Source organism: Maylandia zebra, linkage group LG19 (genome assembly GCF_041146795.1).
Source record: "Maylandia zebra isolate NMK-2024a linkage group LG19, Mzebra_GT3a, whole genome shotgun sequence".
NCBI classification, from domain to species: Eukaryota; Metazoa; Chordata; class Actinopteri; order Cichliformes; family Cichlidae; genus Maylandia; species Maylandia zebra.
In genome coordinates this window covers 20,020,192-20,037,759 of record NC_135185.1, presented here as the reverse complement: position 1 = coordinate 20,037,759, position 17,568 = coordinate 20,020,192, and the positions used below count along the sequence as shown (strand labels likewise).

General features: G+C 40.1%; 2 protein-coding genes across 10 annotated transcripts in view; one reads left to right on the top strand and one right to left on the bottom strand.

Moving 5' to 3' along the window:
* Positions 1-316: 316 nt before the first annotated feature.
* myct1b (myc target 1b) lies at positions 317-2,438 on the bottom strand. Its single transcript, XM_004540132.3, has 2 exons — positions 2,273-2,438; positions 317-1,413 (listed from the first exon to the last, which is right to left on the bottom strand). The coding sequence occupies exons 1-2, from the start codon at positions 2,325-2,327 to the stop codon at positions 917-919; spliced, it is 552 nt and encodes a 183-aa protein (XP_004540189.1). The 5' UTR covers positions 2,328-2,438; the 3' UTR covers positions 317-916.
* Positions 2,439-4,081: 1,643 nt separating this feature from the next.
* syne1b (spectrin repeat containing, nuclear envelope 1b) overlaps positions 4,082-17,568 on the top strand; it is a 75,203-nt gene continuing 61,716 nt past the window's right edge. For 8 of the 9 annotated variants that reach the window (XM_012921944.4, XM_012921943.4, XM_012921942.4 and 5 more), the window contains exons 1-4: positions 11,215-11,687; positions 12,671-12,732; positions 15,191-15,286; positions 17,166-17,249. In XM_012921944.4, coding sequence (XP_012777398.3) covers positions 11,612-11,687; positions 12,671-12,732; positions 15,191-15,286; positions 17,166-17,249 — 318 coding nt within the window. In that variant the 5' untranslated portion in view covers positions 11,215-11,611. Of the gene's footprint in view, positions 4,142-5,378; positions 5,461-11,214; positions 11,688-12,670; positions 12,733-15,190; positions 15,287-17,165; positions 17,250-17,568 lie in introns of those variants that run through there. The other variant, XM_012921939.5, reaches the window with a different exon arrangement.

Genomic DNA, 17,568 nt, shown 5'->3' with positions numbered 1-17,568 from the left:
TATGTGCAGTTCATTTAGGTATCTTATGATATGGAGGCTCGTCCACCGGCTGTTAGCATTTAATAAACATTAGATTCAACACTGCACTTCAAAAGCGTGTATCCTTCATGATGGCAACCCCACAAGGCGCACCCGATCTTTGCGACGTAAGTTGAGGCGACATTCTTGACACAACACCTTGATTTTATGCGTGCGCTGGTAACCCACTGTCCCACCTTTCTGCCTCATGATCAGCATCACAAACAAGACACACGAATTTCATTAAATTCACATGCGTGTGAATTCTATAACAACAGATTCAGACATTTAAAAATAATTATTTTTGTTCTTTATTGGCTCTCATGGACACACAATCAGGGGCAGAATCTGCTCTCAGACCCTTTAAAAACAAACAACAACAACAACAACAAAAAGAAAACAAACACAATTGGTAGTTTACAGGTTATGAGAGGTCATGTTACAATTAACCAGTTTAAAGAAAATCACCCACTGACTGTTTTTGATAATTAACTAATCAGTGAACCACTTCCAAGCTAAAGCGAAAACAGCTCCCCCAATCTTCCTCGGTGTGCAAATGTGCCTCTTGTGTCCGTTTATAGGTCATCACAAATGGATATGTAACATTTAGAGAAGACAAAATAGGATGGCCATTATTATTTTGTCATTTGCTGATATTTTATGAAAAAAAGTGAATTACAGGGAAAATAATGTGCAAATGTATCAATTATGGAAACTGCAACACTTATTCGTGTCTTTAAACAAAAGCTGAGCTAACACTTCATGTCTCTAACCCCTTCACACTGCGTCAAAGTGAATCGTGCACAGACAGCTGTCCCTTTAAAAACAACGTAAAGCCAGAAAGTCTATTGTTATCCACCGAACTGCTTCAGTTCTTGTTGTATTTATGTGGAGTTTTTCAGGTGCAAGTCTCTTCAAAGGCATGGATAACAGTGTCATATGCAGGAGGGGGCGTCTGCGAGGGTAGAAAACCTTTAAGGCCATTGTTGCCCAGCCAGAAGGAATGCCTCTTGTTTGACACAAGCGATGCTGAATCAGATGAGTTTGAAGGCGCTGCATCCTCAGACACCTGGGTGTCATCTCCCATATCTAGGGCAGGCCTGCTCTTCTTGGGCAGTGGGCGAAACGTGGATGTCTCTGCACCTGGCTTACTCCCCAGGGGGCCAACTGGCTCGAGAGAGGGCTGTCTGTAGACGCTCAAAAAAGTGCTTCGGTACAGGCCCAGCTGGCTGCTCGTGGCATCGTTTGTTTGTGAAGCGCCAGATTTCTTTTTGGAGTGCCTGGTGATCCTGGCTGTAGCCCGGCGCCTGGATGCCCAGGTCAGCAGAACGTAGATCAAAGCACCCAGCAGCAGGCCCACAAGCACAGATAAACAGAAGGCTAGAATCATATCGCCTGGAAACAGAGAAATCATGCAAAGTCTCAGAAAAGGGACTGCAGAGGGATAAAAAAAATGGCTGGAAATATTTAGTTTAGAGGGAGATAGGATGGATTGTGTTGTTCTCATAATGGGTAAATTATATATCCAAATGGTAGTTTCAGGAGAGGAACAGCTAAGATCTTAGAGTTGTTTTGAAATATTCCTCCGGTGTATTGATTTATTGTTTCTGGAAAACGCTATACTGGGCTACAATGTTACATAAAACCTTACATCATACCTGGTGTGTGGGTTTTTTAGTCTGTGTAGTGTCAGTGTGATGAAGTGCAAACAGACCATTTCATTTATGTCAAATGTATAAAAGATTTACTCAACATTTCCATCGTCATTCTTGTCCAGAAACAATGGAAACTTTTAAAATCACATACTAAAATTGGACAGCCGCATAGAAAGCAATTCATATGTTATGTAAGACATCAAGACAGCTATGGCAAACAAAGCCTATCACAGATAAAAACATGTTCTACTATAGAAGAAAATATAAGAAACTCAAAGGGGGTATTTTAAGTGCTGTATACTTGCTGTTCTGACTCTGTCTGCAGTAAAGAATTGCATCCAAGATACTTGAATAGTACTGAAGTAGCAGCAGGACTCTATTTTGGCCCCAGACCATTCAGTACTTGTTTGACTGATCCAAAAATAATGTGCATTTTAGTATTTTCTAGTGATCTAATTTTGGATTGCAGGTTTTTTACTGTGAGACTGTATGTGTTGAATCAAGTGAAGAACTATCACATCTATATTTTAAAATACAAAACTTTGTACTTTTACACAGTGTAGGCTACAGCTTTGGGAAAGAAATGCAGATACACTCACCCAGATTGAATGATTTGTCTATTTCCAAAGAGGGATCCGTTTTATTTTGTGCCATTATTCCACTATGAGCCCAGTTCTAGATTCCACACAGATGGAGAAACACTGAGCTTTTTCCAAGACAGACTTTTTGCTTTTTCCCCCCTACAGTGTTTGCTGTGGCGGAAACTTTGCTGTCATGCTTCCTTCCCTCTCTGTCTTTAAAATTAGCAAATGCATTGCTTATCTGTGTGGGACATAACACAGGGAAACAAGCTCATTTCCTTTTACATCATTTCCTTACGATCAATACTTTTTAACGAGCCATTATTGACACTTTTTTTTTACATTTAAAAAGCAGGCCATGTTTAAGAGATCTATTACTTATGTAACAATTTTATTCAGATCATTCAGTATCATATAGAAAGTTTTTCATGGATTTTCAGGCAAGTCAGAATAAATAGTCTTTCCTCATATGCCTGAGAAAGTTTTCAAGTGTCTTGACAAGGTTCTGGATAATGAAAACCTAACCATCCGCTTAAGAGTCTGCAGGGTATCAAGCTCTGAGTCTCTGTGGGGATTTCCTTCAATTGTTGCTGTGTTCCCACTTCATTCCTGCCCTAAGAGCTTTCAGGACAACAGCACAGCCTGAACCACAGCTCTCTGGAGCTCAGCACGTCTTTGTATTTTTGTGTTCCTCTGTTTTGTTTTCTAAGGTTTCGTTTCAAGCTTTCATTTAGTTAAAACGTGTTGTTTCTAGGTAAATGAGCTGATGCTCGTTTGTAAGACTGTCATGTCACAGAAAATTCCAGTAGGTGACGCCAGAGTAGTTGTAATGAGTTTTATTTCGAGCACTTGGTTTGCACATAGGGTTTGAAACATATTAAGGTATGATAGTGTACAGACTTGCTTTCCTTTAGGGGACAAACAACTTTGGCAAGCAATGGTTTGTGCAAGTCTCTAGAGAATAAAGATAAATTTAAATTTAGCACAAATGTGTGTTTGGTCGATTATTTCTTTGTAGTGACAATGATTCTTGGCTGTAGTGGGTGTCTGCTCTAAGCATGCCACGTTTAGGAAAACTTCAAGGTGGTGTTCCGCAAAATTTAGACATAAACACAAATTAATTTCTTTACTTTGATTGCTAAGTTTAAGTAATGAGCTCTGTGTGTGTTTGTATCATGAATTAAATGTAATACATGTAAACCAATACATGCTCATGCTTTAAGTTTGTAAATGTTAATAAGCAGCCCTTTTGTAGAGCAGAAGTGATTAAACAGTCTACTGAGGTCCCTCTAAAGGTTCACGCTGGAGGAGGATTTTTTTTTAACAATCTGGCAACCTGAAAATAGCTCTAGTAGCATATAAAGCAAAGCACATTAAATATTAATAAAGTAATTAATTACAGATTACAGATGATCTTTAATAGCCTTGTTTATTGATGTGCATGCACTGTATTAAACCACCACAGTGTGTTTCTTTCATTTATGCCATTTACCATTTACCATATTTGCTAAACATTTTAAAATGTTATCACTTTGCCATCAAAAGTAATTTATATTTAAAGGGCTATATACCCGGGAATCATCTGTGTTCTGCAGAAAAACAAACCCATTGTTCCTATCAATTAACAAACAAACAAATAGATTAGAATAGAATAGGAATGACAGGAGCTTGACCACACTTTCCCGAACCCTCCTCCTGCAGCGTGTGGTGCAGCTTGTTGCCAGCAGTTTGCCGCTCAGCTTCTTGCGGTCGCGAACTTATTGGCGGCTGCAGCGCTTCACGCCACCATGTTTCATTTTCAGAGTTACCAATGGCAACGAGGCAACACACGCGCAGCACACAGGCACTTCCCCTGTGAAGTTACTGTGCTCTTCAGTGCTCAATGCGGTAAGATGAAATGTCAAGAAGCTGCTGCAGATTTCTTGATTGTTTTTGTTTCATTCATTTATCCTCCTGTTTAATTACCTGTATTTTGTGCGCTCGGGCGTTTTCGTGCTCGGTCTTGTGTGTGTTGCTTCTGTAATGTTAGTAACTTCCTCTCTTGTCGAACTCGCACATGCACATACATCAGATAGCTCTACAGCTCTGCTACTTTGATAGACACTAGTTAAGAGTAAAGTAACTTGCCTGTAGGATTAGTAACGCATGGGAGCTTTGGATCCAAAGCTTGGTGTCCAGCTAAATTCAGAATTTACTTGAGCTAATCTTAATTTACATTTCCTCAGTCGACAGTTTAACTTCCTTTTTTGTTTTAAAAAAAACTTTGCTTTAGATAAATGAAAGCATCAGCCAAGGAGAAACCGTTTTTAGCCGTTATATCTAAATCTGTATCTATGACTTCCTGCCAGTTTCTAAGTGCAGTCAAATTCAGTCAAATGTCTTCATAGTCTGTAGCTTACCTATCATGTAAGCAAATATTTGACTGTTAGACTGTGTCATCATCCCCCCCCCCCCCCCCCCCCCCCATTTGTAACACCTGTAGTCTTATAGGATCCTATATATGCATTTTCTTGAGAGTCAGAAAAGCACAAGTGTCACTAATACCATAAACCATGGCTCTCTTGTCCTTATACGTGTGCCCTCCTGGCTGTGATGCAATAATATGTTTAGTTATCTGTGAAAACATAGGAAACTAAATGCAATCAAGTATTATTTTGAATGAATTTGCCTGTCTCAAAGGATACTTGAATGATATTAAGGAGTAAATAGCACTTAGAGATGAGTTACTGTTGATCACAATCATTTACTGACTGATCTGTTGCAAATATCTATCTTATTAAGACCACTAAGAACTTAAAAGTAACTAACTAACAGGCTCTTGTGAAAGAAATCTTTGGAGACGTTTCATCTTTTAGGTTTTAAGTAGAACAATACAGCAAAATAATTCTGTTCAGTCTCAAGTGATATACCTTTCTGTCCAAGGCGGTGAATGGAAGAAGTGCCTCTATTGGACAGTAGACCTGCTTGTCCCTTCATGAAACCTGAGATTCAATTGGGCCTTCTCCTGCAGTGAAATTAGAAAGAAGCAGAGAGGAGGAGGGAGGAGCAGAGGGGATGTCCCACACGGGACAGTTGTGAAGGATCTTTTGCTCTCAGCATCAGTGACACCACCTTGTCATTACAGCTGCAAGGAGACAACATGGCTTCTCCGAGGCAGCCAGGTCGATCGTCTGTGGACATAGCTAATGTGATGCAGAGACTGCAGGGTAAGTGGCACTCTTTTGCTCAGCTGGTTTACGGACACAACATCCTCTGCTCCTGCACTGCTGCACTGTAATATTGTGCTGATTCAAAGTCTGGCTGCACGCCCATCTGAAGTTTGCCAACATTTGCAATCCAGGATGCTCACACATGCAGGCTTACATTTATACATGCTCACACACTTACAAAGTAGTATGTGAGCATGTGTGCTTACAGTTAGTAAACCTACTCTTAAAATAAATTTCTTGGCACTCTGCAAACTGTGTTGCCGGTTGATTTAAATAGTTTTAAAATGCCCAAAGTTTGCACTATAACATATGTGTTTCAGTACAAAGTTACACTACACTGCAGCTGACTTGTTCTCAAGCATTTGTAGGTTTTGAAAGCATAACAGAATCACACATTTGGCTAATTTGATATAGTGTGCACATGGTCCCTTTTGTCCAAGGCTTTTTTTCCAGGTAGTACGTAATCACATTTAGAGCATCAAGAAAAAATAATGTCGATTCCTGCAAATCTTGTGACCACACTACAAGAAGACATAGTGCGTTGTTTGGTGACCCAGACTGGGTAATTAAGAAGTTATTTGGAGGAACACAATTTGATTTATTTTGTGAATACGGTGAAATAAAGCACATGATTCATTTTCTTTTATCAGTTTGTCTTCACATCTTCACGTTAGATTTCATGTGAGTATTAGTAGGTCAAACTCTTAGTAAAGAGGCACACATTTTGACATCATGTCATGTCAAGTAGCATCAAGTCTTGTCACCAGTGCAGAGAACGCTGTGCTTCTTAAGTGCTAGAATGCTATTTAGTCAGAAAAGTTCTTTCAGTGAACTGATTTTTGCTCTTTAGTTGTAGGTTATTTTGGTTGTTGTTTATTTTTTGAGACAAGATAATGATTGCAAGAAACATTTAATCTCCCTCGAGTCTTGATAGGAGATACTGAATCGTAACAACAGTGCCTACACAAGTGCACAGACAATGCACTGAACAAGACTAAAACCTGACACCCTTTCTGTCCTTGGTAAGAGAATAGGTCGATAACGCGAGTCTCTTTTTGTTGGCGTCCCCCTTTTGTTACAAGGGCATTAGGCCACAACCATCATTTCACAAGTCTGGTCAAGTCTGGCACAGGTTTAGTTGTATTTCAGATATACAGTATACTAGGAAATTTCACACCTTATGGCGTGTCGCCATAGATACTGTTATGAAAGGTTTGTCTGTGGTTGTGCCAGTGCTGCCCAGTTCCTGCTGCAGAGAAACCTCATTTCCTGTGCATTGCACAGCTATTTCACTTTGCTTAATGGTAAAGTATGTTAACTAAAAGAAGGTTATAAATGTGTGACAAAGAACACTTTTGTGTGGCTGTTTTGATATCTTCATATTGGCTGAGCTGTACCCTGATGAGGGACTACCAGCTCACCCAGAGTTAATTGAAGCATGCTTGGATTGTTTCTTGACATTGCAGTATTGCCGAGTGATAAATATATGCCAAATCTCTTAGGTCTTACAAAGAAAATGATAAAAATCCTGTTAAAGTTCACATGATCAGTGCACAGATGGCACGATCTGCACTGCAAAGTGCCAGCCGCTGTTGTGTTTCATGCCAGGAAGTGTATATTAGTCACATCTGGAAGACATTAGCGAGCCGGTGATTTTAGATGGCAATCGGCAAGGTGCTCTTGGTTTTTCCACTGGAAATCATATGCAGCTTCCTGTCAATTAAAGTATCCTACAGAGACAATTATTGCACACTCACTTTGAATGGAGCAACAGATGCATTATTGACAGCAAAGCCATTATGTAAAAAGGTAGATTAAGAACGTGTTGCTTCTATCATGGTTTCCCGCTGTTTGTCGCTTTCATTCAAAATCTTTATGATGGTTCACCTTGCAACCTTAAATGCCCTCGGGGTATAATTGATGCCTGTTAGTTGCCAGGTGGAGCATTCGTGACAGGCGTGTTCCTTTCATAATACGCTCACTGACTTCTTGTGGGTTTCACTCTAGTTGAGACCGTGTGTCAAACAGGATATGCGGAAACACAGCTGGTAAATTGTGTGCAGTGAATTGCGTGCGTAGGTTTCGGCCTTTCTGTGTAGTTTGCATGTACTGTGGGATTTCACAGGGTATTCTAGCTTCATCACAGTCTGAAGACATGCAGAAGAAGATGAAAATGGGTGGATGGATAAATGATCATTTAAAAAATGAAGAGCAAACACCGTTCAATCATGTTGTGGATATTGATGTTGCAAAGTTTGTTTACCAAGGAGCATTTTGCAACTTGGCATACATGTGTTTGTTGGCAACACATGTATGCCACAAACACAAATATCAAGAGTGGAAACAAAAACTTGTAACAAGCACGATCTGCATCACCATAATTATGTTGGTCCAGTATCGTCTTTGCAACTGACCAATCATGTTGTCTCAGCATTCTGTTAGCATTAGCCAATACGTTAGCTAATACTATTAGAACTGTCGCCAGCAAACCAACATGAGTAACTAATTTTGACTAACAGTAACACTAACTTGATAACATATTTGTTACATTCCAATAATCAATAAACAACATACTTGAAATGCCTGTTATTTGTTCCAGAAGAGAGTTTTACATTAAAAAAAAAAGGAAAATATTTCTTTTTTACTCCAAATTTCAAAGCTATGACATCACAACAGGGTGACTGGTCAGTTGCGATGTTGATCCTGGACCAACATTATGATGATTATGCAGGAACAACACCAACACATGTCTTCAAATTATTTTTCAGTCAGATCAGCAGCCCAAAATGTAGAGATATCCAGATTAAAAGATATAATTAGATATAAATGCTCACATGTAAAGGACTGCAACCAGTGAGTAACATTAGAGCAATAAATGTTTAGCGTGTGTCGCGTTCTTTGAGCTCTGAAAATCATACTTTTTGCTAAAACATATTCACAGCTTACATGTTGCCAGTGGTCACACTTTGATGTAAGAGTGCACCCGTTGTGTGCACCACAGTGGATTGTCGTTACATCATCAACAGAGTGACGGCAAGTAAATGAAAAAGAAAGAAAGAGAAGCATGCATGTCATCAGCCGTAAGAGATGCTTTTACTCTGCTGCATCACTGACAGCTGGTGCAAACAGACAGCCATCAAACTCATTTTACCTCATGAACAAGGAGCCTAATTACTCTCCGCATCAGGCTGTTTTAGATTCCTAACATTGTAGAAGCTAGTTATTTCTCTGCAACAGCTTGTATTATGCTTATATGTCTTTGTTTTTGAAAATTAGATTACACCGTTGCCATATTACTATGAAGATAAGTAAGCCATTCTAAGTAACACATTCTCACTCATGCATTTCATATGGGGCTGGCTGGCTTGAGTCCAACTCCACATCATTTCTTGGCCTACTTGATTGTTGTTGGCCTGTTGGAGCTCAATTAGGGCTGCTGCCGACTAAATGGAACAAAAGTAAGCTTTTACAGTGCTCCCAGGTGACCACCGTTAGCCAGTGAAGCTGAGCACCGACTCTACAGTATTTCCAGTGGTATCATCTCTCCTAAGATCACCTTAAGTACCTCATTACTCACATGAATTGCAGGTGTTTTAGTGGTTTGATGTGTTGTGTGCTATTTCCAGTTGAGTGTATGCACTTTATTTGCCACTTATCTATTAGTATTATGTCATTGATGATTAAGTATGACACAAACATAACGACTCATGATTGCATGCTGTTTTAAATAGTCCTAGGCAGAGCTTTTAAATCCAGATAGTAAGGTGTGAGCTACCCGCTACCTGCATCTTTTTACAGGAAATGAGCCTTTTAAACAATTCAATTCAGTTCAATTCAATTTTATTTATATAGTGCCTAATCACAACAAAAATTGCCTCAAGGCGCTTCATAGGTACAGAGAAAAACCCAACAATCATATGACCCCCTATGAGCAAGCACTTTGGCGACAGTGGGAAGAAAAAACTCCCTTTTAACAGGAAGAAACCTCCGGCAGAACCAGGCTCAGGGAGGGGCGGCCATCTGCTGCGACCGGTTGGGGTGAGAGTTCAGGACTCTGGACAGCTCCTTAATACCATGCTGAGCATTGCACCGAACAGCTGGAACATCAGGAAAAGTTCAATAAGTCTTAAGTTTATTGTTTTGTTCATTTTGATGTTCTCATTGTTTTTTGGGGTGGGATATCGAACATCAGTACTTTTGTTTCCTTGCATAGAATAACAAGAACTTGCTACTGATTGCCAGATTTTTATTGTTTTAACTCACTGAAGATAATTTATCTGAATTTCTCCCAGGCTCCGCATCTGGTTATATGTTTTCGCAAACCTTCCTGCCCCACATGCCGGTTTGTTCACCTTCTCCGGTTGGTACTAGGGGTCTGCCCTTCCTGCGAGCTGCTGCCAGTCTCACTGATGCCTTTCCCAAACCCCAGTCTCAGGCCCAAGTCTTTTTCCACTCCATATGGCATTTTCTTTCCACAAATAATCATAATAATATTGGTCACACATGATTGGCTTCTTAACATGATACAGTTATTGTTTGACTCATACCTAAGCAGGAGTTTATCGAAAACAGTGCCTTTCATTTAAACAACACTTATAATTTGAGCGGCTTTAGACTGAAGAAAAAAGCAGAAAAAAAATCTTTATATGTTAAGTTGTTCAACCACACCCATATTGGCACTAGTATCCAATATTTTTTTTACATGATTCTTGCCCTAGTTGCCTCTGATAGGAACAAAAACAGATCACTTCCTTTGCAGTTGAGATCTTTTCCTGGGTTGGACCTGTCTGATATGGAGAGTTTGGTATTTAGCTGAGCTGAGTAATAGTTTTAGTACCTCTAAAAGCTTATTGTTCTCAGTATGGGCAGCTTTACGCGTCATTTTAAGAGTACCGATAACCTTTTGATGTTTAGATAAAAAACAGAAAAACATTTTCACCCAAATAGCTTTTCTGGGCCAGTTTCACCAGCAGTCTATAGAGCGATAATAATAGAACGGCAACCTCAGGCCTATTTTTAACATATCAGAGAGGCTTTTAGCATGCTGGTGGTCTTGAAAGAATAAAGGGATTTTTCTGCAGGAGCTGAGAAGGTATCATGTGCCATACTTAGTAACTGTTGTATGTTATATACAGGAGAGTTGAGTGGTAGTCAGACTGGTCAGAGCTGAGGGGGTTCTTCGAGGTCTTAATAGAACAATACGGGCACGCTTGAGAGCTTTAACATGCTTCTTTTTGTACAAAGGGGATCCCGGCGTGGGTGTGTCTGCTTTGACGTCACAATAGCATTGACACTGAGAGAGCAGGTGGTAGACATCACTCACTAGACTGCATTAATTATTAAGATTAGTTGTAGCATAGAGAGCTTTGTGAAGAAGTCTAATTTTGCTCTTTAATAAATAAACCTAAATGTAATTTATTTATTTGTGCTGTGAAGAAAGTAACTTGTTGAAGTTTTAGTTTTAGTTTGTCTTGGCTTTTTAATGCTTTTAAATGTGTCAGTCTCATAGAGGATTAGGCAAATCTAAGAGGCAAATACAGCCAAACGCACACACACACACACACACACACACACACACACACACACACACACACACACACACACACACACAAACCAAGCTTAAATCGGGATAATGCATCCAGGGCTGTGACATCACCGCCTCCCGCATGCTGATTGGTGGAGCCATGCTTCAAGCTGAGCTCCCTCCAGCCTCAGATGGTACGATGATACAGCGAGGCAGTAGAGCGGGGGCTGTGCACATCCACACAGGCATGGCTCCTCTGGATGGGAAAAACACAGGAAGAAGAAAGGATGGGATTGTAAATCACCCTTTCTGTTAGGGTTTTCTGCTTTGCCGTTTGTGTGCGCGTGTGTATGTGTGTGTGCTTGTGTGAGTGTGTGTGTGTGTCAGGTTGAGGGTGTCAGGGAGGAGGGGACGTATTCATCACAGCCTCCAGCAGCTCTTTTGCTTTCACTGGGAAACCAGACAGCCAGATCTGTTTTGCTTCCTGCTGGAAAAAGGGTGCAAGGACATCTGGGTGTTTTTGTGTCAGTTTTTCCACTCTGGATTTTATTTTCTCGCGCACACATATATGCACACTGGAACTCATGAAATGCACAGGGCGAGAGCCGGAGAGTGGGGTGTAGAATGGCTCACTATAAGGATGTATCTGTCAGGAAGACTTCTTTAAATCTGGTGACTGGATTTTTTCAGTATCTTCGTGGTAAGTAGGGCATCATCTCTTGTCTGTGTGGTCGTATGTGGCTAATATGGGGCATAATATATCCTAATGCTTTGTAGGTGAATCCCTGCTTTGAGAACTAGTTAGCCTGCTGCCCAAACACAGCTCAGTGTTGCATCCTTGCATGTTCACATCTGTATGTACTTGCTATGCTTCAGTGGGCATCCCTAGTGCATCAGTGATGAAGCATTTGCCTGTGGGTTAACTTGATATCTTTGCTCCCTCTATAGTGTTCGCAATGCCTCCTTAAACACGTGACCACTGTCTATATCTCCAAGGGTGGATATTTGAAAATGGCCACTCTGTGTGGCATGCAGCATTAGCCAACTGGTATGTTTGACAGAGTGTTAGAAATCACTTCTCACCGTGTCAACAGCCAAAGCAAAGAAATGTGTTGTTTTTATTACACATCCTGAATAATGCATGAGGGATTTGGAATGAATATATTAATAGGCCACAAGAGAGGCTGAGGGTGACCTAAACAATCACACATGTTAACGCTGGACATGCAGGGTTTGCGGGGTGAGAAACTGCCTCTCTACTCATCCTCTAATCTCCTGGTGTGACCTCCTTTGGAGCGCACTTCCCAGGAGGATCCTTTATACTAGACCTGGTAATCAACCGCACACATCTAAATAGTCCACAAATTATGCATGCGGACATACACGGTGCAGGAGTGCTCCAATGCTACCAGACATTATATAGTGTAAGTTATGACAAAATATTATTCTGACCGTGGAAGTCCAAAAATGGTTTCAAGTCACAAAAGTTTAAGCGAGATTATTATTTTATGTGTTTTATGATTTTTTTTTAGTAGTTTACTATGTGTGTTCGTTTCATCTGGTGGTTTGTTCACTATAAATATCACCAGTTCTTCTGGTGAGCCTAACGTTGGAGCATAATGGATCGGAGCATGCGATTTAGCGATCATGTGTTGACATGGACTATGTTCCTTTAATTTCCAGATGAGCAAGAGGCAGTGCAGAAGAGAACCTTCACAAAATGGATCAATTCTCATTTAGCCAAGGTAAGTGTGAGTTTCCATCCATGCAGTTCACTGCTTTCTTTACTTAACTAACCTAAATCACTTATAAACTATCGGAAATGTAATTTACAGGCTGATCAAACTCACTTAAAGCAACCTGTCAAACTTGTCATATTTATGTAGCTTCTATTTTCAAGCTGCTGACCTGTCAGATCTGTAAAAGGAAATGATTTTTGCCACGTGACAACACCAGCCTTTATAACACTGCACAAGACAAATGAATTTATCCAGTTAGCTGTAAATAATGACATCGTTTACCAAGATGCTTAAGCACTCAAAACAAAATCCTGTTTAATGAGACTGGGCTGTTGTTTTACAATTGGTCTAATGAAGGGGAAGGGACAAACTCCACATACATACAAACCTGTGATTCTTCAGGTTAGATCAGACAAAGATCAGTTCAGTTTTAAAGAATCAAACTTGGAATATTTATAGTCAAAGTGAAATGGATTTAAGGATTAACTAAAAACTGGCGTTTGAGCTATGTGTTTGTAGTTTTTTTAGCGTTTGTGTGTCTTCTGTTTAAGAGTGCGTAAGTATGTGTGTTGGTGTTCGGCTATTCATGTACTCTGTGTGTGCGTCGGCGTGTGTGTGTGTTTGCGGAGAGGATTGGCAGGGACAGTGATGCAGTGTGCAGATGGAGAGCAAGAGGGTGAGGACTGTTCCCTGCAGGCCGTCGTCTGCTTATAAGGTTCATGCATGTAAATTACAAGGGCCTAATGCACAACAATAACACATGCCCACATGCTGTATTGCATCACAGTGGGACTGGAATGCGTCAGGAGCTAAATTAGATTGCGTCCGTTGATGTACTGCATACCAGAAATTACTCAAAATATAAATAACTAGCTGGGAATCTTTATGTAACTGCAGATGACACAGCAAAATGTGTAGCATGGGGCAACGCTGCTTGTTTTCAGTCTGGGATCTGGCAAAGGATTTGGTTTAGAGGGGGCCTTTTGTTGAGCCTGATCTACCCACGATAGTTCAAAGCTTGGCTTCTAAAACTTTAGAAGAATCTGAGTAATGTGGTGGGCCAGAGTTGGGACGCGCTGTTGGTCTATTCATCATTATTCATGCACTGCGCTCAAGCTCACACACTGCGCATACCAATAGGACTAATGTAGCATAAGCCACATCATGAAAGCCATTTCACACAGTCAGGTTTGCACTGCAAGCAGCTCCTGAGCAACCGCCTGATTTACCAGAAGAATTAACAGTGGCGACTTTTCTTCTCAATTTTTTTTTTGCTGTCATGAAAAAATTCTACATAAAGATTTGGTGCACTCGTGTATAAATATTTAAGAATCGCTTTGAATTAAATTAGCTTTTTATAGATGAGTGTTGAACAAAGTTTATCAAAGTTTGAACTTCCTCGAGTTGTCACACTTCCGTTCAGCCTTTGTGCCCATTTCCTCTGATATTGTGTTACTAAGCAACTTTCCAGTGATTCTCACTGTTTTTCCACTGCTAAGCGTTTGCTGATAGCGCAGTAATTTTTAAGTTTCCAGGGTACGTGCGATTTTCCAAACTACAAAGGCTGCTTTATGCTGAAGGGCTGCTTTTTCTTTTTATCTAACAGAAATAGAATAGATCACGACATATAGATAAAACTCTTTAAACTTACATTCCTAAAATTGGGTCTCATACTTCAATGTGGATATTAAGCTGCAGTGTTGAAGGAACAATGTGCATTTTAATTAGGTTGTATAAAGAGGTGAAAAATCACAGGAAAAATCCAAATGGTGATCCCACGCAGTGTTATACTGTCTGGGCATTTACTGAGATTTTTCATTTAGATCATACAGAGCTGAGCACAATAAGAGATTATCTAATGTTGTTTTGTGACAAAAAGACAAAACAGTACATGCAACCAGTAACAAGACAGTAGCTTGCTTCTTCATGCTGCTTTGCCCCAAATAGGCAGCCAACAGCATCCTGTCATGGAATATGTTGAGTTGTGAAATGGCCCGTATACAGTGCCAAATAAAGAATTCCCATGGTGAGCTTTGCTTTTAATTACAGCTTCACTGTGCTGAATAAATAAACATGTGTTCTGGTTATTTATTCTGTGCTGAACGTGTAAAACAGTACGTCATAACGCTGTCATTCATGTTGGAGAATCTGCAGTTCTGTAAAAGTGTGGATATGTTATCAGGAGACAGTAACCGGTTAGGGTTAAATGAGTACCATCGCCTCAGGACTGGGCACCAAGCCACTGCTGAGGAAAAGGCACCATCTTTTCAGCTGCAGGGAGGCTGTGTAGTTGTTGCTAACAAGCTTGTTTCTCACAAACAGCCTTTGGTTTCTCCTCTTTGCTGTAATGTGCTGGTATCCTTCGATATGCCAGACTTCATAGTGTAATGGTTTAGCTTCTAATTACTGCAGATTTTCATGACATTTTTGCTTCTGCACATTAAAACCGTCTTCTCTCCTCCAGCATAAACCACCACTGGAGGTAAATGACCTGTTTGAGGACATCAAAGATGGGGTGAAGCTCTTGGCACTGCTTGAGGTCCTGTCTGGCCAAAGACTTGTAAGTATTTATTTTTTTTCAGGATCTAGGCATAAATTATATGAATTTACATTCATGTGAAAAAGAAAGATTGCACAGGACTTTCAATTTACAGTCCTGTGAAAAACTAATTGCGCTCCATGATGCAGTGCCTTGTAACACCTTTAGAAGCAATAACTTTGATTGCTTTCTCTATGATTTTATCATCTCTCACTTTGTTGTGAGAACATTTTGGCCCATTCTTTTAATCCTGCTTCAGTTCAGTGAGGGTTGCAGACATTCTGTCTGAAGGTACCACCACAGCATTTTAGTCACCTTGAGGTCAGGACCAGTGCAACACCTTGATGCTTTTATTTTTAAGCCATTCAAGTTGTAGATTCGCAGATATGCTTGAGATCATTGTCCTATGATGGAACCCATTTTCGGTAAAGCTATAGCTGTTGGACAGATGGTTTCACATTTGACTCTAAAATACAGAGGAGTTCATGGCCACTGTACTTCAAAATTAAATACTGTGTTTGTTTTTATGTGATTGTGGGCAGAACTCTTCACTTTGGTCTCGTTTGTGTAAAGAACATTATTCTAAAAGTCTTTTAGGTTGTTCAGATCCAACTTTTCAAACCTAACCTGTGCTGCCATGTTCTCGTCTGACAACCATTCTGAACAAGCCTTATTTGTTTGGTCTTTCTTGAATTGGGCCTGTAGATTCTGAGTTGTAGCTCTTGGATGTTCTGGGATTTCTCCGAGGATTGCATGGTTTGACCTTGGGCTGAATTTGCAGGGAAGTCCACTTCTGGGAAGTTCTGCATGTTTTCCACTTGCAAAAAAACTTTCTCATTGTGTAATGATGGACTTCAAATTGCTTCAAAATAGCCTTATAACCCTTCTCAGACTAATGTTCAGCAACAATTGCTTCTCTTATGTAGTTATTAATGTTTTCCTCCTTGACATTGTATTAACACGCATCTGAATGCTCCAGACCTGCAACCTGCCAAAATATGTGCTTTTACTGGGGTGGTCACACTTGCTGATAATCAGTTAATAAAGTGGATTTGATTAGCAGCAATTGACTGCTACTTACCTTGTAATTAATATGGAACCACTAAGCGTGTACTTAGGATTTTACAGGACCATACAGTATGTGGGGTTTTAATGTTAATGTTCTATTCTGTTAAATGAAGATGCTAGCAAAACCTACGTAATGATTTATTTTGTCCTGTGTTTAAAGCAACAAGCAAATCTAGTAGTATATACTATACTGTAAACTTAGACAACTAAGTTTCATTGAAAAGGTAAACATTTAGTCGTGGATTACTGTACAAGGACTTAATTTTGATCTCAGCCTCCCCGCTGTGAGGAGCTGTTAGTACTACAGTGCCGCTATTTCACTCTCTCCTGACACAGAAATACAGAAACACACACACACGCGCTGACCCAGATTCTGTTTTGCAAGTTCTGATTAGACCTGTCTTGATACAGACTTCCATGTCATCTGTAAAGCTGTTGGTTGGCAAATGAGTCATTCGCTCTTTTCATGGTGAACAGTGTTTGAGGATTTCACTTACCGCTTTGGTCGTATTAGATCAGCCAAGATTTTAATATAGACAGATATGATTGGTTCTAACTCATGCTTTAAAGCTTGGGATTGTACTTTTTTTTCTCAAAGCAACTTTGGCACTCTGCTGTTAATTTATATACGAAAAGTCCTGCTAATTCTCACAGACCACTCCCTGTGTGTTACAGTGAGTCAGGGGTAGCTGCAAACAAACACAGCTTTTGTGGGATTAATAAAGTTATCTGAATCTGAATTTTACAAATTAGATGGCAGATGGTTGGATGAAGATATCCTTAACGTTAATGAGCTAGCTAAATTTTGACTTTCTGTCCTTTCTGTCTTAAGCCTCGTGAGCAAGGCCGCCAGCTGAAGAGGATCCACTGGGTTTCCAACATCGGCACTGCACTCAAATTCCTCGAAGGCAGGAAGGTAAGCATGCAGTCATAATGACAATTTGACCTTTCACAGTAAATTTTGTCAAGTATTTTTCTTCCACAACTGAATATAATACTTGAAATATGTGACATGTCTTCAAGAAGTCAAGGTATGGCTAATAACCCCCGAGAAAAAGCTTTTGATTGGCTATTTGGTTAGTATGCATGAGGTAGCTGTCGGTAGAAAATGCACTACGTTTAGAGAAGCAGGAAACGGGACTTCTTGATTACATAAGCCATCTCTAAATCTCTTGGCTCTGTTGAAGCCTGTGTCCCACTTTCATTGGAGTTCCCTCAGGACTGAGACTTCTATT